This window comes from Falco naumanni, chromosome 10 (genome assembly GCF_017639655.2).
Source record: "Falco naumanni isolate bFalNau1 chromosome 10, bFalNau1.pat, whole genome shotgun sequence".
Lineage (NCBI taxonomy): Eukaryota > Metazoa > Chordata > Aves > Falconiformes > Falconidae > Falco > Falco naumanni.
The window spans coordinates 3816185-3839152 of NC_054063.1; the positions used below are offsets into that span (position 1 = coordinate 3816185).

At 45.7% G+C, this 22968-nt stretch overlaps 1 protein-coding gene across 1 annotated transcript in view; it reads right to left on the reverse strand.

The window, feature by feature from the left end:
• PHRF1 (PHD and ring finger domains 1) overlaps positions 1-19684 on the reverse strand; it is a 28039-nt gene extending 8355 nt beyond the window's left edge. Inside the window, exons 1-13 of the mRNA XM_040607923.1 lie at positions 19458-19684; positions 13667-13787; positions 13224-13343; positions 11444-11670; positions 10393-10476; positions 9287-9405; positions 8256-8356; positions 7544-7719; positions 4875-5004; positions 4380-4513; positions 3356-3543; positions 2432-2551; positions 285-439 (exon numbers count right to left, since the gene is read on the reverse strand). Coding sequence (XP_040463857.1) covers positions 285-439; positions 2432-2551; positions 3356-3543; positions 4380-4513; positions 4875-5004; positions 7544-7719; positions 8256-8356; positions 9287-9405; positions 10393-10476; positions 11444-11670; positions 13224-13343; positions 13667-13763 — 1651 coding nt within the window. The 5' untranslated portion in view covers positions 13764-13787; positions 19458-19684. The remainder of the gene's footprint in view (positions 1-284; positions 440-2431; positions 2552-3355; positions 3544-4379; positions 4514-4874; positions 5005-7543; positions 7720-8255; positions 8357-9286; positions 9406-10392; positions 10477-11443; positions 11671-13223; positions 13344-13666; positions 13788-19457) is intronic.
• Positions 19685-22968: the final 3284 nt, after the last annotated feature.

Genomic DNA, 22968 nt, shown 5'->3' on the forward strand with positions numbered 1-22968 from the left:
ACTACAGTGAAGTACTTTTGAAAGAAAAACCCCACCTGTTAAACCCCAAATCCTCCAGTATCATCTCAGCTCTGCAACTGGAACAGACACAAGTAACACTAGTTCAGAGCATACGCAGGAATCTTATTAGATAGGTTACTGCTGGCAGCTAAACCGAATCTACCTTACACATTTGAACGCTCAGTGAGGGTATCCCTACGTCTGAAGCTACGCAGCCTGCAGGACCAGGGCAGGCGTGGGTGAAACAAAGAAGTTAATTGCGCTGTGAAGTGCCAGACCCTTACCTATCTTCTTTGCTGTCAGTGAACCGTCTCTGTTGATGACCACATCCGAACCACTCATCATGAGAAAGCTCTGTCCAGACAGGATACTTCCCAACAGATCAGGCACAGGGGCACCTTCTTCTTCTTGATCAGGACTCAAGGCAGGTACACTGCTTCTGCATGTTTCAGAGGGGTTATATTTCCTTTACTCTTACAGCACTTGTTCTATACACACACATTACATTAAAAAGAAACCAAAATCAAGGGCATAAACAGAGGTCAGCCAGGGAAGTTCACTTGTAGTTTTGGCTTCACTAGAGTCATTCAGCCCCCATCTCCCTCTGACAAACAGGAGGTGAAGCTTTTACTGACTTTCCACAGCAACACTGGAGGATAGGAAAGCATGTAACCATACCAAAGACCTTTGGTAAGCAAATGCTTTTAATCTTATTTAAGAGTGGTGTTCACTGAGTTGTGTATCAAGATTAACTTTCTACTGCATTTAAGGTGCATTTTTGAAGCGCAAACCATTGTTCAGCACTTCAGAGATACGTCCAGCCCAGCTGCCTCTTTCCCCCCACCAAATCATGATCACAAATGTATTCCTCAGGCCTATACTGCTATATAAAAAAATCGGTGCAGCTTGAACCACTGTTCAGCACCAGTCAGAACACCAGTCAGGTGCCAACTGGTAGGGTAGCCAAGAGCATGGCACAGGAGGAATTACACTGAAAAACAGCAGCACACACAGAGGACAACACAAACACTCCCCTTTGTGCATTACTCATTCATATGAAAATGATTTAACTGTACATTCCTCGTTCTTGAAATATAGACTGAAAAGGTCTGAGTGTTTCTGGTGTTGGGGTGTGGCTTTGAAGTTTCCTTTCTTTGCTTTTCTGCTGGTGGCATTTGGGGGTTTGCTTTGTTTGGGCTTTAAAAAAACCCCAAACCAAAACCAAACAACAAACCAACAACTTCAAAAAGGACCAAGAGACCCAGCTCTTTGAGGGAGCTACATTTCATTTCCATATGACAGCAAAGCAAGCTTTCCAAAGATGATATATACCAAACCCCTGTAACAACAGAACAACAAAACGGAAAATCTTAAAAGAATTGGCTGCCCAGGCCAGAGCAGGGAAGAACCTGCAGTCCAGGCAAACAAAGCCTTTAGAAAAGCTTAATTTCAGCTAAACAGTTCTACCTTCTAAACAACGTGCTGCTCACGTAACTCTGAGGACATGGAAAGCTTCCTGAAAGGCTTCCTTTAGGACTGAGATGAGAAAGGTAGAGAAATACTCCAAGTTATTAGAGACTATCTTAATCCTGAGAAACCAACCTTTGCCACAAGTCAGATGCATTAGAGGACAGCCAGGTAAACCTCTCGCACATTTTAACCACTCAAGCTGAGCTCCGTCCATTTCTCCTAGTCTTCAGCCCCCTCAGCCTTGCAGTTTTCAGTTGGTACCTACCCCAGTCATTTTCCCCATCCATTTTCTTCTCATCATGCTCTTGCTCCCTGTGTCCTACCCCTCTGCACTGCATCCTAGGCCCCAGCCCTGAAAACCCAGTGACTGCCAATGGGAGGCACCGAGCAATGCCCCTTGGCCCTGGCAGGCACAGGGGCACAGGGTCTGCACACACAGAGACATCTGTCAGGCTGCAAAGCAACTGTTAAACTGCAGGATCAAACCAAGAGTTTCCTCTCCACTTTCTGAGCTCCAACAAACGGCAGAGGAACTGGGTGAGGTGGGTGCATCCCTCGTCTCCTCTGGATGTGCAATTAGATTCCCTGGCCTTCCCAAATAAGCAAGTGGGTTTTTAAAGGTTAATGAGACTGGAATTTAAAACATACTAATGGGGTTACTAAACAATCCCAAAACAGACAGCAAGAAGAGCCAGATTAAGGTGGAAATACCAATGTGAATTATCAATGCAATAGTCAGAGCTGTTATGAAAGATTAAGTGCCTGTCCTTCGACTTAAAAAAACAACTATTGCATAAAATGCTGCAGTTATTTATCTACACATGTGCAGGCATGCATACACACAGTCTTTCAAAATATTCAGGGTAAGAAAAGAGTTAAACCAGGATGGATCACTCAGTTTGCTCTTTTGTTACTGTCATTAGACAATTAAGAAAAAGAAAATAACTTGATTGATTTTTACCTGGGAAGTCCCACAGAAATAGGTCTAGCTACAGGACGGTGAGACCTCAGTGCTGACTGGGAGAGAACTCTTCTTTTGGCACTCACTGGTGAATCTGCATTTGCTGGAACGTCCTCGTTACTGTGGGTAAAACACACACACAAACCTTGGAAGTTTTTCATGTCAAATAGACAAGGTAGATAATATACCAGGACAGGTACAGTTAGAAAGCATCATTTGTTTTATTATAATACGTTAAACAAAAGATTTGTGCAGTTTACTTATTTTCTGTGGCTACATAAACAGAACGGCATAACTCAGCCAGTAGAGATTCACATGTAAGTTTTTATTTTTAAAATATTAAATGGATAATTTCCCTTTATGAAAGGATCAAAAAGACTTACTCTGTAAAAAAATCAAATTTCACCAACAACAATTTCAGATGCCCCCTCCCCGACACCCAAAGCTTAAGAGTGACACAAACTACGGCATAGTAAGATTCCTCCTGAATTTAAAGTGTCTCGAAAAGTGAAGATGGGAAAAGGAGAAACACGGAAGATTCCACAGGTCCATTTAATTCCATGTGAAGTCACTGTTTGTTGTATACCAAATACACTAGCTACCTTCACTTAAAATTAGATCAATAGAAAATGACTGATCAGGATCCAACTCCTTCAGATTCTAGCCTCTGAATAACCCCAAAGCTCTTAATTACAGGCTTGCACAAGGCTTACTATTTCAGCAGACCTCTTTAAAGAAGGCCAATTCTTTATGAGCTCAGCAACTCAGCCAAGGAAATAAAAGAGCAGGCCAACGTGTTACTATGAGCTGTGTACCCAAAGCTGACTTCAGATGCGCTCTACACTCTGCAAAAAGGCACATGTACAAAAAACGCAACGCTTGTGAAATGATCAGATCCCTGATCATAACCCAGAGAGATCTTACCTTTCATAAGGCTCCAACTCATGTGGAACTCCAAACACAGACAGAGAAGCTGCACCAATATCTGCTCTCATCAGACCAAGCGAGGGCTCTGCTGGTTTGTACACATAAGGAAGCAAGCCCCCATGCTCAGGTTTTCTAAGACCAAGAGCTCTTGCAATACGTAAGCGAGCAGAAACCTCATTTTTCACCTGCAGAGATAAAGAGATTGGGTTATTTGTATGCTAGGGCAGGTACGCATCCTGGGTTTAAAGCCCCAAATTCTTCACTTAGTTTAAGTACAGTCACCAGATTACTACTGTCAGTAGCAGAAGTGGTGTGTGTTTATGGTCAATATTTGTTTCAAAGTACCTATTAACCTTCTAACTATGGCCTATAAGTCACTTCGTACACAGATTGCACGTATCACATTTAAGTGACCAGATAAATTTCTAAAAATCTTTAATGTCATCATTCAAAACTGTCAATTCCTTATTAAAGGCTGGAGGGATTAGTTCTGGCTGTAGGATGTAACCTGGCTGAGGTAGCTGGGGACAAAAGTCAAGCTGGTGCAGAGTATTCAGTACAGCTCATGTGAGAACACTACCCACCGTGGGAAGGGATTCTGAGCGCCCTTACAGCGCATCAACTGCGTTTGCAACAACAGACACAAACATCCGTAGCCTATTAAAAAGCATAGGTGGTGGCGATTTTAACTGAGCTTGCATCAGTACCAAGAAAACACGACAGCTGAATGGCAGGGCAGAACACAAAGCCTGCACAAGGTACTTTACAGTGTGACCCCTGCAGCTAAAGTAACCGGATTTGTCAGCAAACCTAGCAGACCTGCCTGGAGGTTGCAATTTGTTTCTGTGTACAGCATCTTTGTGGAGTACACTGGATGCATCCTACACATACACCCACCAGAAAAAAAGGTCATCTGCTACCATTCAGTATTAAAAGACTGCTATCGAGAGACAGTATTTTTTCCACCAAATCCCAAGCTATAGTGCTTTTACAGATGGCTGAAAAAATGGCAGCAACTCACATGTGATCTTAGTCTCTTTTTCCCTCTTCTCTTCTTTATCGGACCCTTGTGTCTTTTCAGTTGTCTCTCTGAACTCCTCTTCCCAGCAGATTTTGCCCAAGTTCTTCTTTTGCGTCCGGCTTTCTTCTTCCTGCCTGATGGGATAAAAGACAACCAAGTATCTGGCTAAGTGCTGGCACTGCATTTTACCCTGTATTTCCCTTTTTGTTCCCCCATGGCACACAAAGCACCTCAAGAAAATCTACAGCGTGCTGCAACAGTATGAAACGGCAGAGCTGAAAAAGTGAAATCACTAGGATGTATTTAGAAGCAACCTCCAAGACTCTTCTGGGTAAAGACAGTATGGGGAAAGAAGAAAATGCATGTGGTATACTTCTGCAGCTGCACAGGTGTGGCAGCATGCAGCCAATCTAGTGTTTCGTATGATTCAGGCTTATCTTCTCAAAGCTTTTATTCTTGCAGATGGGAACCACAGAAGGTGTCTGATGCCCTTACCCGTTTTTCTTTTCTGCCTAGTAGGAGCCCTCGGTGCAAGAGGACGCTGGTAGACGGCTGTGTTTATGCCTGCTACAACTGCCTCGATTGTTTCATCCAGAAGAGAGGGCGTGTGGTTCCCTGGCACGTGCTGTGTGGGAAATTAGAAGTTAAATGATACAGGTATCTAAAAGGTCAGCAACAAGTTAGCTATAAAAGCACTTGATAAAAAATTCATTTACAATTCAAATGAGAAGCACTCATGTCACCAACCTGCCAGTTAAGCACTTGTGTCACCTCTCTCACCTATTGACTATCATATTAAGGAGAACACGACCTCACTCTTCAGCCTAATTCTAACTCCTTAAATGAGAGCAATCCCCGAGACTGGCATTCCCTCAACGAAAAAGTTCGTCCAAGAACTTTCCCAAATCCACCTAACTGACCTCTGGCTCATCATGCAGCAAAGTGCCATGAGCAAAGACTGAAAAGCCAACAAAGTACAGGTCCCCTGGTTTTAAACTCCTCATTCTTTAGGTCAGATTTACCTAATGCTGCGAAACATGTCCAGAGGCAGCTTTTCAAACACACACCTCAGGGAACTCACTGGAATGGCACGTGTGAGTCCCCCTCCAGAGCATCACTTTGTTGCTATAAGCAGGGACTGCTCCTGCAAGGTTCAAATTCCTCTTCTCTGTACTCAAGGGTCAACCACATTTAAACAAACACATTCGATGCATCTGGATTCTGAATGACCAGCCTCAGAACGCGAACTCAAAGCCTCCTTGCTGGGCAAACACAGCACGGGTTTGTTCCTTCCTTTGGTTGGAAAGGTGTTGAGCAGGTTTCTCTCAACAGCTATGTTAAGTTGGCCATGCCTACACCAACCATATTCCTAAAATGTCACAGAATGGTTTGGTTGGAAGGGACCTTTAAAGCTCATCTATAGTCCACCCACCCTGCCATGGGGAGGGACACCTTCCCTGCCCCCTCTCCTTTCTTCAAGCAACCACAATACAGCAAGAATTGATAAAGTTTCATTTAAGCACAGCAGATGCAAAGATCCCTCTGATGTTACATTATTCACTGTGTTTACTTTCTAACAGAGCACATGCATTGGATTCTTGCACATTTATGAAATGTATGTGTGGCACATACAGTAGAGGAGAATGGCTTTAGAGTATCTTGCAGTCACAAAGAAGCTTCAAACTGCAAAATATTTGAGAACAGAATATGCCAACAGAAATATATGCTTGAATTCATCTTATTACAGAATTATTTTTGCTAGGCTTCTCTGTTAGCGTCACTAATGAATGCTCCAATCTATTTTACCAAGCTATTTTATTAGAATGCCATTGTTTTAAGTGTCATGGGTGCTAAGAAATACTACATAAGGTTCTCTGATTTGGAGGAGAACACGATGGCGTAAGGAAGGCCCTGAACATTAGCCAAAACATATTGACTTTTCTAGAAGGACCTAAAATATCGTGTCTAGCTAACCACCATTAGTTTAGGCACTTGGAGAACAACAGATGAGATACAAAAACTGCCTCCCCAAATACTAAAGCTTTCCAAGGATCTGAAATGAGCACACCTCTATGCTTTGAGGACAACAGCAGACCGGCACTAAAAGCCATAGATAAGAGATTTCAAAAACTGTCCAAGCAACTTAGTCCCATGGTTGACCATCCCCAAGGGAAAAACAATTCTCCTTACGTCAAGTCAGATCCTCCTCTTCCTCTCCAAAGTCGCAGAATTTCACACATTTCTAGCACATTGAACAGCAGCATTAACGAAGAGCCAATTAACATATCAGTAGTTGAATGGCAGTTATTTATAGGCTCTGCTGCCACACTAGGTCACCATAGGCTCCTGTGCAGTTTAAAGCTTTTTATATTTATGCAAGTAATGGGTAGACCACTTTGGCTAAAGCAGGCAGGAGATTCCCCAAGTTTGGAAGTTCTCAGTTTGCAACTTATTGTTACCTGAAGGATCACATTCTAACCAACAGAAACATCTAGAAACATCTCAGCTGCAGTCATCTGCAGTCAGCAGTTCAATGAGCAAAGGACTTGAGGGGCCTTGGGTATCTGGGATACTTTCCTTCATGGATTCTCTGGTACCTGTTGATGTGGTTGAACTCACACTGCTGTATCTCTAAGGATACTATCATCTGGAGGTTTTTTTCTTCAATAAGAGGTTGATTTTCACAAATACAGAAACATTAAAGATACTAATTTTTCTCTTCAGTTTGGCTGACAGTGGCCAACAGGTTCTACTGCTATGCGGAAAGGGGTAGAAGAACAAACAAGCAAATACACAAATGTCAAATAAGCATGCCCTGTCTCTGCAGAAAAGCATGCTAAAAAACCAGAAGTGGTGCACAAACTGTGCACTAACAGCCACTGAGAATAAAAATACAATTTTCCTCACACCTGAGATGATGAAAATGTGGACTAAGAGATGAAGCTACTGCAGATTTCAAAATAGAATTTTGGTTATGTGCAAGTTGAGTGCTGCACGTGTTCTACATCTCAATTTAAAAGAACTCCACAGCTACCAACCATTGTGCTACATACAGTCAACACAGACAGCTGAGCTACTTGTGGAGGACAACAGGGGTACATGGACTTACTTCAACTCTGCCACAAGGTTCTTCCAGAGGCTCATCAGCCAGTACTCCTCCATACCTGAATTTGCTGCGCTGTTGTTATCCGGTTTCTGTTCACCGTTTCCCTAACTCGCTCGCTCTGCCGAGTTCTGGCTATAACTCTGGTTCGGACTTGAGGGCGTAGCCTACTGGTGGTGGGAGTATCGTCAGCCACAGGGGCAGCAACCTCTTCTTCCTCGCTGACATGATCTGTATCTTGAAAGAAAAGATGCCCAGGTCACTTGTCTTTCTACAGGTGAAAGCATTTCAAGAATTTTGGACAACATAAAATCAGTCTTCCTTTTCTTAAAGCAATCACCTCCAAAGGCAGGCATCATCCTCTCAAAGGGAAATGAGTGCAGACACCACCACTTCAGACTGTTACACAAAGACAATTTTCTAGGTAACAGAAATTGCTGCTACCTTAGCAATCTGAGGTCAGGATACTAAGAAATTCTTTCCAGCATAATACAATGCAGCTGCACTAAGGTGCTGGGCTTGCTGCAGGAAGGCTAAAGAACACTTGTAAGCAGTAGCTCCACAGGTTGTAACTGCAGATGAAAATCTTAATAAACAAGATCCTCTTATCAGTCAAGAGTTCAGCTTTTTAAATTCAAGAGAGAATGCCTATCAAAACAATTATTTAAAACATAAAACCAGGGGTTAAACGTTTCTTCAAAACAGCATATGCTCCACATCACCTAAGTCAGGAGAAAAATATTTACTTTGACTGGATACCATGAAACCCTTACCTGCAGCAGCACTGACATCCACAGGAGGGGCACAGGCTGGACAGAACCATTCATCTACAGGGACTTCACTCAGAGGTGGATTAAGGCATTCCATGTGATACCTTAAAAAAAAACCCAATAAAATCAAAGTCAAGACAATGTGCTGCTTTACCAAGGAAAGAGAGCCTTTTACCTCCATCCACAAGCTACATAAGGCAGACACATTTTCTTAAGTTTGAAACTATGGTAGAAGGAGATGCTTCTACCAATCTCCAGAGAAACAATGCCACCTAATAGTTATATAAGGATCTTCAATTCTAGATGGTGTTTTGATCACTTTCGGCTCAAAAAAACACTCAGAAAAGTGTGTGTTTTCCGCTCGCTGTGTGGTGTACTGCTTGCCATTCGAACCCAAGCTGCAAGAAATGTGCAGAGCCAAAACTGATGGCGGTAAAGAGAAGGAGAAGCACTGAGGTGCTGGGGAGACAGGCACTCAGGAACAACATCAGTTTCTTGCAAACCAACATAGTATTAAAGTGTTCCTAAGTACCAGTGATATTATTTTGCAGGACTAGATGCAAGTCAGCTGCAATGCCTTGTTACGTTGAATAAACACGCGTTGCGTCCCACGTCATGATTAAGGGAAGCGGTGGTAAGCATTTCTGCCTAGCTGCACACGCTAGGCTGGGAGAGCACCGGCCAGTCCCTGGCTTCATAGAGCTGCATGCAGGACCACTGCTGACTTCCAAACACCATCCGACCGAGAACCACGCTGGTTCTTATCGAATCTCAAAGGGATAAGGATGCTGGTCCTTATCAAATCTTAAAGGGAAAGAGAAAATGATGCTCCCTTAGGTAGGCTTTTCGAAATGATCTCCACCCAACAGGCTGAGCAGCTAGACTGAAAGTCTCGCCAACCACTCACAGAGAAGTTACCCAGAGAAATCTTTCAACATTACCCGACTTGGGTCCTGTCATTTGTTAAATTCTATTTGACATGTGTTAGTAGCACAGAAATTAGCAGGTGCTACGTTCCTTTCAGCTTTTCTTACCCTGCATCACAGCCATCACACAGCAGCAGGCGATCCTCGCGGTCACTTCTGCCACACACCTCACAGAAGGTTGGATCATCCTCTTCATTGCTACCCTGAGTTTTTGTCTGAATAATAATCTAAATAAAAAGAGGGATTCACATTTTATGCAGAACGTGGGACTTTTTAAAATCTGTTGTCACGTTAACAATACCTGCAGCAAAATCTAAAGTGAATGAACCAAAATGGCTGATACATACCAGAACCTTTGTTTAGTTCATTCAACACATCTAGGACATGACGAAATGCTTGAAAACATCTACTGAACTTGTCTACTGTCAGACACCAACAACTATAGAAAACTGCATTGTAAGAACACGCAAAATCAAAATTCCCAAATAAGATCAAAAGTAGTCAAACAAGCAAAAAACTCACTCAAAAACAAGACAAGAGAGCAAGCTTCAAGTTTTTCCCCCCCCAAGCGTATGATTTAAATGTTAATTCACACTCCCGTTAAAATACAAACACAATAATAAACCATTAGTTTACGAAAGCAGAGCATCAAGCTCCTAAATGTCCCCTGAAAACCAACGTGTTTCTGATATTAGTAAAGAGCAATGACAGCTCTTCAATACTCTTTTGTGAGAGCACTAGCACACTCAGCCTGTGCCTTCAAGACCTCTACTATTGCCTTGTCTCCCTCTCCGCTTAAAAACCCAACCCCTGCACAGTACAGCTGGTAGGAAGACATAAAGATACGACGTATAACCTGGATTATTCCCATTCACAACAGCACTTGGAGCACGCAGGACACTTTCCCCATGGTGACAGGCTTATCAATGCAGAACAGCTTAGAGTCAAATGTCTATTATGCAAAAGAGGCAGCTATAAAAAACACCCTTTTTGCTATCGGAAACGATGCCACGCTTCAATCCACACACAATACTGCAGGAAACGTGGTTATGGAGGAAAAGAAATTCTAACGGTTCCTTAAAAGACAATCGCAAATTAGGAAAGAAATAATTCATCCAGATCCCAAATATCAGATAAACGTGCTGGAAGTGTAAACCTCTGAATAGCTATTTCGTGGCCACTGGCCTTGTTGTTTGCTACAGTAAAACATTTACCTGTTCCATGATGCGACCACCATAATGTGTCCAAATGTTAATGGCTGTAAAGAGGATTCGATCCACTGGACAGGAGTTTGCATTCTAGAAAGAAAAAAAAAAATTCCCCATACAGTTAATAAGCACATCTCTTGATTCAATTTTAAAAAAGAAAATCTTCAATCATTAATGCAGTAAGCATTAAATTAATGTGGTAGTCATTCTAACAGCTATAGGTCTTTATATTTTAAGTGCTTTATATATTTAAGTGCCGACTTACCTGGTTTACAAACAACCTACTGCATCAGAGAAAAACTGCATCTTTAGAAAAGCATTTATTACGCTGAAGTCATTTAATTATAATTCAATTGCCAAAGCAATATCAAAGTTCTTCCAAACACTGCCTTGAAACAGTGATCATGTTTTAGGGCATTTACTTTCTTTTGGACAAATGAGCAACTGGAAATGGCTTACAAATATATTCAGTAAGAGTGATTTTTTAAAAAAATTATTTATTTGATTGCCACTGGTACTGCTGCACGCAGTTTTGTTGCAATTCTCACCCTGGATTATGATTATGGGAACTACACAGTTAGGTGGCAAGGAACTCTGATTAAAAACTGAATTCAGAGAAAACTGCTGATTTTAGTAGTCAGTAAACTTTTCCGTGTTTAAATGTTCACTGCTGCAACAGACCCTCATCTAATGGCCACAACACAGAATTCAACAAGAGATAGATATACAGAGAAATATACCCCCACACAGAGAGAAAACCAGTATTACTGGTGTCTTGAGAAAAAGAATTTTAGATGCCTAGAAACACACTTGCTTGTGACACTACAACTTTCAGAAAACAGAACAGATCAGGTTGGCTACAAGCAAAACAGATCCACATTTCACAAACACGAATCCTGCCAAATACAGCAGTAACACAAGTCCGTGGTTAAAAAGCTTAAGAAAGCAAATATAATATTACAGTGTTTTGTTCTCATTACAGCAGAACAGCGCGATAAGAGGGAAGAGAGCAGAGCTCACCAGAAGGCCACAGGCCATCAGGGACAAACCAGCTCACCTTAGACCACTCCACGATGCAGTCCAAGCAGAAGTAATGGGAACAGTTCTCAGGAGTCCCCACAATCTGACCTCGAAACGTGTTGAGGCAAATGGGACAGCTTTCACCTTCCTCATCAGAGGAAGAGCTCAGTCCGTTCATAAGTGACTCGAATTTCAGAGAAGTGGTCATTTTCCCCACAGCGGCCCCAATTTCTTCATCCTCTTCTACATCATGGTCTTCACAACCTTAAAAAGCAAGAGATGAAAAACAACTCGTGTGCTGCAGGGCTTCAGCAGCAAGGGCAGAGGGGGCGGGCAGGATGGGGTACCAGTTCACAGAAAATTCCAAGTAACATTTTACGGGGCTGCAAGGGCGAAGTACAGCCTCCCCAGTTCGAGGCGATAATTTCTGCTGTTTTCTTTTTTCCTAAATCCCTTCACTAAAAAGCAATGGATTACTCTGGCAAAAAATAAAGCCTGATAACGTCACTAGTCTTGCAAGAGATTAAAAGGACAGACAGCAGAAAAACAACAGATTATCAAAACAACAAAAGAGTAGGATGTGTCAGGCTACCACTGAACACCGAAGTTAAAAAATAAAGTTATAATAAAGTTATCGTGTATCCAACTTTATTTTTTTTAAATAGACACTTCAGAGGACAAGAAGCAGCAATACGCTCACCTGCAAAAGAGCAGATTAAAAATTTCACCAGTAAATCATGATTTTGAGAGTCAAGAGGTCTGGGTGTCTAGCTGCAGATTACTTGAAGAAGCTTGGGTTTGGGTAAAATTAATTTTAAATGCTCAGACCACATTGTTGAAAGGTGACTTTATTTTTAGTACAAAATACAGAGATATGTGTGAGCCCTTCCCTGAAACCTGTGAATTAAGTTAACACTTTCAAGAAGCAGTGAAATGTTATCTAAAAAACATTCTCACTTTTTGAATTTTTTTTATTTGTTTGGAGTTTTTTGTTTGTTGGGTTGGGGGGGGGTGGGTGGCAGCTGTTGTTATTTTGCTGACACTTTTCTAATAATGAAAATGGGGCCCCTTGTCTTTTATCTTTTCTATGGCAGTCTCCTGTCTGGACATAGCAAAGAATACTCTAAATGATGGATTAGTAAAGCTTTTTGGCACCTGGTGTAAATTCTTTAGTCTGTGTTCAAATCAGTCTAACTAGTAACTTGGAAAACTGCTCTTGCCTTCCCAACAAGCTCTGATGTAATAAAACCCCCTCTATTTTTGTCTATCCAAATAATAATTTCAGTGCAGCAGTTTCAGCAGTACATGGACCTACACAGCATGTTTTCAGTAAAATTAACAAATCCAAGTAACATCCACATTCCTTTTTCAAAGGAAAATTAGCTGAGCCTTCTTCCCTTCTCCCTAGGCTTAACAGCAATAATAATTTATTTCCAAAACTCCCCATCACAACATTTACTTTAGAGCCCCGTGCCAAAGCAAACCAAACAGTGTGCTTTTCTAAGTGAAAAAAAATAGCATGAGCCATTGCTGCAGTTTTGACTTTTTTCTACTCATGCTGGGGCAAAGTTCACTCCTACTGACTGTAACAATACCCCTTTGGCTAGTAGACAGCCTTCAAACACACAAATGCTTTAAAAATTTAGAAACTGGGGAATATTACTCGTTTGTTTATTACTGTAGGATCTGGGCATCAACCTGACACAGCAGCATCTGTGGATTTACACTTCATGGTTAATTTCTGCAGGAAAAACTTTCATTCCACTCTTCCTCCAGCTATTAAAAAAATGCCTCTTAACGCACATTAACAGACCCACCTTCTAATTCTTCATCTTCACTTTCTTCCTTGACCTCCTCACCTCCCTCTTCCTCAGTGTCATCTTCTTCCTCACTTCCGTTATCATCTTCTGAATCATCACTATTTCCACCACTGCTTTCTGGAAAAAGGGAAAGGAAATAACTATTTGATGCAGACAGACAGGCAGAACAGTGAAGGATGCACCAGAACTCCTGCTCGGGATGTTCTACATGGAGCAAAACCCTAGATTTCCTCAGTGGTATCACAGCTGCCTGCTCTGCGAAACTCAAGGTAGGCACATCAGCTGTTTGATGCAAAGAATTTAGGAAGAAAATAAAAAAATTTCTCAAGGAAAAAGAAATAAAAGGTCACAAATATATATTTACTTCTCTTTGGAGGTTAAACCAATAGGTTCTCCAACCTAGAATCAGAAACGTGCGCATGCAGAGAGGCTGTGTTTACCTGTATCGCTGAGAAGCACGAGACCATGTCTTTTGCCCTTGGTTAGGGAAGCATTCTTGTTTATCAGTTCATCCTGGCTGTCATCATCATCATCCATGGCAGGACATTGGAAATCCGCTCCCTGCAAGAAGGCAAGACGTCAGTGAGGCAGTGCACCACCTAGACAAGCAGAGCAGGCATCAGCCTGGCAAAGAGCATCCAGCGCATCTGCAGAGCCGTGAACAGCAGAAGGGACATGGCTCTCCAGCAAAGGCTCCTCACACCATTGAGTAGTTTTCCCAGTTTCAAGTCGGAGGCAGCTACAGGTAAGCAGTTACCATTACATGACATTTCACATCCCTGCTGAGCTAGGTGAAACCAGCTGCTTGTGACACTCAGTTTAGGTGAAAGATTCAGCTTTATCTTGGGCTCCTGAACAACAGAAAAAGGTATAACCAGAATTCCCCACTGAAAGTAGGAACAGAAAACCCACAAACACCAAAACACCATCCTGTGGACCAGCGATAAAATGCAAAACTGAAAGGGCCCAGATGCCCTTTGGACAAGGCCTAACAAGCCGACAATATGCGTTTCAAATCAAAATACTGCATCTTGCTCAATTGCAAAGTAACAAGAAGAAAGATTACATTTTTAAGGTCTTTTTAAAAAAAGGCCTTTTCACAGCTCTGTCATGAAATAGAGGTTTCAGACCTCATAACCATTATTCCTCAGAAAGGAGGAGACTTGATTCAGTGCATATTAATGCAATCACATTAATTGCTGTGCATTAGCACAGACTGGCAATAAAACTGACAGATACTGAGAGGTATCTCACGATCCAAATTCATAGTGACAATGAAACCAGAACTTTTAATACATAATGCTACAAAGCATTAAGAAAAACAGATCCCTGCAAGCTTCTCTAAGCAATTCATGGAAAAATATAATTAATTGACACTTAGAAAGCGAGATATCATAACTCAAAAATAACAATAAAAAAAAGATTCTTCTACAAATGTGGCAAAGAAGTTTCAATCGGGTGCTCCTCTCCCACTCCCTCTGCTCCACATTACATACCTTGCATATTAAAAGAATTTTTGGAACAAAACACGATGTTTTATTCAAGTGCTCTTGATCCGTATCTTTACTTGCACACTCCCTTTTTGAGCCACGTAGCACAGCTCTGCACTTAAGAGCCTTAAAAATGTAGGCTTTGATAAACCAGACTAAACTGCAAATGGAATCTTTGGTGCTCAGAGGGGAAAAAAAAAAAAAAAAAGAGATAAAAAAGATCGAGCTTCAACACAACCAAGTTCTCAGTAAAGATTTCTCCTAACGTTGGCAAGAATATTTCCCAAATAAAGGTTTAAACTTGTAGCTAAATTTGTGGCTATAAACAGCAGCGTGTTTCAAAACAATTTATGTTGGCCGAAAACACGCAGACTCATCAAAAGCCAGTCACTCCATGATGTAACTGAAGAAAAAAAAAAAAAAAAAAAAGGGAAGAAACACTAAGAATTTTTTAAGTTTCAGCAGTGCGTACGTATGAATTATTCAAACTGAAACTCAATTATATAATAGCCTTGCAAAAGCTAAGTTAGCCACAGCAATGCAAAATTCAAGGCGAGGATGCGTAAAAGGGCAGAGACTGGCAGCACCAGTCCTGCAGCAGGGCAGTGGCTGGTGTATTTATTATGTACGTAGCAGGAATTTACACAGTGTATTTAGATTTTCTGCAGAGCCTGTATCACTCCTCCATCGGCAGGCTGGGGGAACACTGGCACTGCCAGGCTGCTGAGGGTGACCGAGGCCAACCAAAGCCACCGCAGGGGCAAAACAGTGGACAAGCCCCCACTTTGTCAGCGCAGTGACCTTCGTTCCCCTGCTCCCTAGTTCTCCTTAAAGCAAACAATAAGCACAGCGAGGAGAGGATCTTTTTATTTTTAAAAGTGATTCCCCACAAACCACAGTTCTGACCAACACACACTTCACTCCGTTTCTTCACTGCTGTGGAATAAAACAACTACCCGTGTTATCTGCGCCCTGCTACCCCACGGAAAGATATCCTTTCAGCATGCAGGCAAACAAATCAGCACTTGTGACTTGACAATCTAAACTGACATATTTATGCTGCAAATGCAAGCTTGTACTTTGCTCGGAGGCAAAACTCGGAGTTAAGGAATATCTGGTACTGCAGCAAACAATCAAGTCTTCAAATCCTGTCAAGTTAAAAAAAAAAAAAAAGTCTGTTTTGTGGCTAGCTGGGAATAGACAAGGAGACAGCAAGCAAGATGAAGTGAATTTGAGATTTTAAGCACATCACAAATCTTACTTTACAAATGACAAACTGGGCAGCTGCTCTTCAGGAAAAAAAAAAAAAAGAGGAAAGCAAAATCAACTGCACACCTAATACGGGAGCTTGTTCTATTTTTTTTGTTTAAGAACAATAAGCAACATTTCCAAGTTTGGGTGTCTTTTTTTTTCTTAGAGGAGACATTACAAATACATTACCACTGTGAAACACAAACACACCCATGTTTGTGTGAAACACTCAAGGAAAGTCCAGATTTCATTCCAGCACTCACCACATCAGAATTTTTCTAACCCCCTCCCCAAGCTGGAACTGGCAGATATAAAATAGATAGGAAGCATTTTTATTATTATTATCATGTAAACCCAGAAGTCTGGTTAAGAAGGAGATTGTAGTCATTCCTCCGAGGCAAACCTTAACTACACACTTCTGTAACATGAAAGCAGACTGCTAAAAAGCACCAGTTATGCCTGAAGGCCACGGGACTGAGACAACTACAGCTGCTTTCAGTTCTGGGGGTGCCAAGGACCTGCCCCCACCGCCGTACCCGACCCCTCGCTGCTGGCTCACTCGGAACACCCCGCGGTGTACGGCACTCCACGTACAGCCCTCTCTCATCCACTGGTCCCCTCTCTCCTGCATCCCACTGAAGACACTATTCAGGATGCGTTCCCAGCTGGCAGCTCACGAACAGAGGCAGGGTGACCTGGCTGGAGATTCCTGTCCGTGCCTTTGGACCCAGTACCACTAAGGTGAGGCATCACCGCGTACAGCCAAACCCATCTCCACTCCCGGGGAGGGCCAGCACTTGCTTCGCAGTCTGTGCCCAGCACATCCAGCACCTGAATGACAGGCTGCACACTAGGTCTGCTAAAGGCAGCCAGCCACTGCATCCTTGCTTAACATCCCCATTTTCAAACTCTTATTCAGAAGAACCTCATCTTTTAATGCAGCATTAAACCGCCAAAACAAGTGTGTGACAGGTGTTTGAGCACTTTACATGTAGCAGCACTTCTCCCCAGCCCCAGGTTCCCTTCACAAAGGCACAACCTCGCCACGGCCAAGTCCGGTTTGCACCGAGCACTGCACGCCTTCTGCTGCGGTATAAATTGTAAGCCTGGGCTTTGCTATTAAGACAGATTACATTTTTACATCGAACTGCCTTCAGTCACTTTAACTCTACAATCAAGTAAGAATGACAAGTACTTTCTTCATAGGATTTTCTGTTTGCTTTTACAGAGAAAATTAAGCGTTTCCTCCAGAACTAGTGTTCATCAAACAAGCACTTCAGTAAGCATTTAGGTTTTTGAACTGAAATCCTTATGCATCACCACAAATCAGTATTTTAACGTACTCTGAGTATGTTTCAGCTAGAAGGCAAGTGCAGGTTTCTAACTACCAGAGGAGCCACGGTCTGCAAGACACACTCAAACTCCATCTCAGTCTGACACGAAGCCGACGGAGCTGCCTACAACAGCAAGCGACTCTCCCAGTCTGGATTCTCCCAGTCCCAGAACAATTTCCTCCATCACCAGTTTCCTACAGTAGTTTCTAGTTTTTAGAAACAGAAGAGCTACCAGACAAGGCACCTACTTCAATCTGCTCGGGTAACATTCAGGATTATACACAGGCAAAGAAAACAAGTCAGCTGGATTTTCTCACAGGGTGGTTTTGAATACTGATCTAATTTCATGGGCAATTATTGAGCAGTCATGTTCCACAGAGCACTTACAACTAAATTTAAGTCTACTAAATATTCAAACACATGAGCTTTCAGTTCTCGTTGGCACATCTGCGTTATTTGTTGGTCTGTTTTTTCGGTTTTAGGGTTTTTTTTGTTGGGGGGGTGGGGGTGGTGTGTGTTTGTTTGTTGTTGGTGGTTTTTTTTTCCAAATTGACCAAACTCCTCCATTCCCTCTGGAAAACCAGCATCACACATCAGAAAGCATTCAGCTTTCTTTCCAATTTCATATGCTACATTGAAAGAAAAGAAAGTAAGAGCTGAAAAATCATGGTTGTATCCACTTGGAAATCATGTGGATATGATGTGTGGTGTCTGCCATCACGATGTTCCAAAGGTAAATAAGAGGAACTAGGCAAGGAAAGTATTCAGATTAGTGAGAGACTCCTACAGCCCAGAGCCGCACAGTGCCAATCTAGCACACATATGGAGGTTTATAAAAGTCTTCTAAATCTAAATTTAGAACCAACTTTCCCCTGCTTTAAGTTACAAAAAGATTAACTCTTAAATACCAGCATCAGAACTGCCCATGCAAAAGTTTAAACAATGGAAGCGTCTAAGGACCTCACAGATAAGGCACCAAAACTTAATCCCAGGGTAGGTGAGGAAGCGCTTATCTTTTCCCCCATCCTGGCCCTGCCCTAAATTTAGCCACCCTAAATTCCAGGACCAAAACCGTCCACCAAAGCTTCCCCAGGAGCTGACAGTGCACTCTTCAGGGAGTTTGTAAATGCAGACAAAGCAATGCACGGGCTTTGCAAAGGCACTTTTGAAGTGCAGCATCCCACCCAGAGGAGCAGCCGGGCGTTTCGTACCTCTGCATTCAAAGCAGCAGCCAAGCTCTATGCAGTTCCCAGCCTCCAACTCCCTGAAGACACTGGCTCCGTTTCCAGCTGTGAACCTCCAACTCTCTCATGCTGCACATCCTCCTCTTTAACAGGTTTCTTTTCTTAGGAAGAGCCACCCTTACTGGCAAGATGCCTTTCAGCATCAGATTTTCACATCTTTCACATTTTTAACTTCAGCTTTCCTCGCTGTTTATGGGCATGGCTGGGGAGTGGGGAGGGGGAAATTTCAAACAAAACCACCCCAAACACCTCCTGCACTTTTATGACTTTTATGTGCATCACCATAACAAAAGGTACCAAGACCTACTGACCTTCAAGAAAGGAAATAACACAGCAAACACCACAGCAACGCATCCATGCCACAACCAGCTGGAAAACCAGTAACTAAAACTACAAAAAACTCAAAAACCTCACCCACCCCACCAGTGCCGAACACGGGGCGCAGAATGCAGGCCACCAGCCGCAGTTTAAAAGCCTGTCAGTGAGCACAGCCACCTCAGGGCAAAGTTTTTAACGTTTTTACAAGCTAAACAAAAAAAAAAAAGCTGGCAGGAAGGCCTCGTTTCTAGCTGTTAGCCTGAAGCCCCATCGCTGCTCTCCAGACGGGAGCCCCACCGGCCTCCCAGCAGGAGGCAGGAACGGCTTCCCCAAGCGCCCCCAGGCCCGCACCGCCGCGGGGAGGGGGCCGGGGGCGCCACAAGCATTTGGGGTTTATTGACTAAACCGTCTCCGCAGCAGCCGCGGAGCCGCCGGCCGCCCCCCACCCGCCCCAGGCCCCGCGGAGCGCTGCCCCAGGCGGCCCGGCGCTGAGGCCCCCGCCTCTCCGCCCTTCTTGCTGACTGCCGGCCGGCAGGTGAGCCATCGTAAATAAGGAGACTGCTAAGAATAAAGTTAAATAAATATAAACAATACCGAGAGCGGCAGAGAAGCTTCCTTCCAGAGGTACTCCGGGCCGGCGGCAACCTCCCGGGCTCGGCTGGTCCCGGCCCCCGGCACCCTCCGCCCAAGCCGGCCCCAGCGACCGGCGCCGGTAGCCGCCTCGTCCCGGCGCACTCACGGGAAGGGGCCCAACGGCTCACATCACCGGGCCGGCGCAACGCCTTCCGCGGCCGGAAGCCCCCTCGCTCCGGAAGTGCTACGAGAAAACTTCCGGGTCACAGCGGCGCCGGCAGAGGCGCCCGCGGGGCTGAACCACTGGGCGGGAGCGAGGCGCTGGGCTGAACCATTGGGGACGGGGCGGGGGGAGGGCGGCGGCCCCGGGCTGTCCCGCAGCGCGGCTCGGGCGGGCGGGCGGTACTCCCAGAGGGCGACGCTCGTTAATTGCCGCCCGCCGGGGGGAGCCCAGGGGAACGCTCCCGCCGCACGGCAGCGCGGGCACGGCGTGGGAGGGCCGGCTCCGGCTTCGCCCCGCCTGGACCGGGCGCCAGCCCCAGCCCCCGGCCGCCGGCTGGCAGTCCCCGTCTGCCGCTCCGCCGGTTCCCGGGCACCGGCCGCACCCGCGGGGCCGGGCGGCACAGCGGGGCCTCTCCCGGGAAACGCCGGAGCTGGGCAGGCCTGGCGCCCGCCCCGCTGCTGCCGGCCCCTGGCGGCCCTGGGGCTGCGGCCGCCGGCCTGCGGGGCCCGGGGGGCCCTGAGGGTGCCGAGGGGCCGCGGCCTCGCCACGCCTCCTCGGGAGACAGTTTGGGGTCTGTTTGGGGAAAGAGAGGATCCGCTTGAAAAGATGAGATCCGTTTGGAAAGGCAGGATCCGTTTGGAAAGATGAGATCTGTTTGGAAAGACAAGATCTATTGGAAATGATGAGATCCGTTTTGAAAAGACAGAAACCATTTATAAAGATGAGACCTATTTGAAAAGAGGAGATCTGTGAAAATATGAGATCTGTTTGGAAAAGATCTGTTTGGAAAAGAGATCTGTTTGGAAAGACAGGATCTGTTGATGAGATCTGTTTGAAAAAAGGAAATCCATTTGAAAAGAGGATCTGTTTGGAAAGATGTTTTGAAAAGACAAGATCTGCTTGAAAAGATAAGATCTATTTGAAAAGATGAGATCTGTTTTGGAAAGACAGGATCTGTTTGGAAAGATGAGATGTTTTGAATAGACGGGATCTGCTTGGAAAGATGGTCTGTTTGGAGAGGCGAGATCTGTTTGAAAAGACGGGATCTGCTTGGAAAGACAGGGTCTGTTTGGAGAGGCGCGATCTGTTTGAAAAGACGGGATCTGCTTAGGAAAGACAGGGTCTGTTTGGAGAGGCGAGATCTGCTTTGAAAAGACGGGATCTGCCTAGGAAAGACAGGGTCTGTTTGGAAAGAGGGGGTCTGCTGTTCATTTTTAATTGCAGGTTAATTGATAGGCAGTCACCAGCCGCGGGGCTGGGGGCACGTCCCCCCGCCGGCACAGCCCCCACTGCATGAGGAGGCCGGGGGACAGCCCCTGGCACCCCGCTCTCCCGGCTCTCCCGGCTCTGGCAGCGCCAGGCCTGGAGCTGGCTGGGAACAAAGGGAAGAGCTGTGGGGCTGGGGTGAGCGGGGGCTCTCCCCGGGGCAGCACCGGCCGTGTCAGCAGGACATTTCATCCTGGAGATTAAGGGCTGAGCCACGGGCTGGGTGGGAGCTGGCGGGGGAGCGGGGGCTGAGGGCAGACAGCACCCACCAGCGCTGCAGCCAAGCCCCCGGCCCGGCGCCTCGCCAGGGCGATGGCAGAGCATCCCCTGAGCCAAGGCAGGGGGCTCAGCCTTCATTTAAAGACACCAAAGATGGAACCCCCGGAGCCCGTCAGCCCCCGTGCTGGGGCTGTGCCCACCACTGCCCAGCTGGCCGCCCTCCAGCCCCGCTCCTGCTGGCCGGTTTAATGCGGTGCCCAGGGAGGTCCCAGCAACGTGCAGGGCTCAGCTGTGCAGGCAGCCAGCTGTGCAAGCACCGCTCCCAAACACACTGCTTCCCTGTGCACTTACAGGCAGGAGAAGAAGGATTTTATTTATTTACCTGTTTTCTAAATAAAGCTCAAAATGTAAGGCACCGCCTGGAAGAAGAGAGAAGGGACTTGGCGGAGCACAGCAGCCAACGGCACGCGTGCCCTGTGCCCCGTGCAGCAGCCCGGCAGAAGCAGCAGGGCCGGCCCGGAGGTGTCAGGGCAGTACCCGGCCGTGTTACTTTGCACCAAATACCTATTTTGAAGCAAAGCGAGTATTTTCCATGGCTGTGCCTTGCTCTTTGTGTTGCTCAACCTGGAGGGCGCAGGGGCCAGTGTGCACTGCAGCTGACTGCTCCAATCTGAGTGCGAGCCCTGTGCTGGGGAAGACGTAAAATACGTGACTTTTTCCCTACGGCTGCTGGGTGAAAACAAAAAACCACACACAGCACACACACAAACGACAACAGAGGCTGTCATTGTGCAGGCTGTCACACAGAACAGGGGCTGTCCCCCCCTCCCCCCTGGCAGTGGGAGAGCAGAGCCATAGATAGGCGCTCCAGCAAAACACGTAGGGAAATCCTTTTGGTGGGGAATTGCCACCAGCTCTCACGGAGCCCACGCTGGGTTTTGCTTCTAAGTCTTGCACCACACCTTGCAGGAAGAGCACCAGATTGCAACACACCCGTCGGAGCCATGACAGCTGGTGCCAAGGAAGCTTCCACAAGGGATGCAGAGCTTGTGTCTTGCTAGATGGCATGCATTGTCAGTTCTGCAGGGATGCAGTGTCTGGCTGCTCTGGTCCATGGCCACATTCACACCCAAAATGTTTTTTCTTGAACATCAGCAGATGATGAAGCGGGGCTCCCACCAAACGTGCCCGCTCCCCTGGTGCACCCTGGTTTCTGGTCTGTTTGTGGAAGGTGCGTGGCTTCGGGCAGATGGGATGCCTGACTGTGTGTGTCCCCAAACAAGGCTCTTCCCCTCCCCACGGGACAGCCCCGTGCTCACCCACAGAGCACAATCTTTGGTGCTTGGCCAATCCTCCTTCAGGCACCCTAAAATTTTCAGCTTTTCAACCACTCGCTTGGCTGCCGGCTTGTAGTTAGATGGACATCAGCGAGCCAGTATGTTACCCTGAGAACATCCAGGAGGCCCTCAGCTGCCTGTTTGTGGAGGGAAGAGGTGTTACTGGAAGAAGACCCTCGGGGTGCCTGGGCCCTCACCCCACCCAGAAGCCAGCACCGCTGCCCTGGGGCACAGCTGGGGCCTTCCAGGCTGAGGGACCCCTTTGGTGTGAGGGTCCCATTTTGGCATGAGGGACCCCCTTTAGCGTAAGGGGACCCCCCCCTCAGTGTGAGGGACCCCCTTTGGTGTCAGGGGACCCCATTTGGTTTGAGGGGGCCCCCTTCGCTGTGAGGGACCCTGTTTAGCATGAGGGGACCCCCTTCGCTGTGAGGGACCCCCTTTAGTGTGAGGGGATCTCTTCACCGTGAGGACCCACCTGCGATGGCCG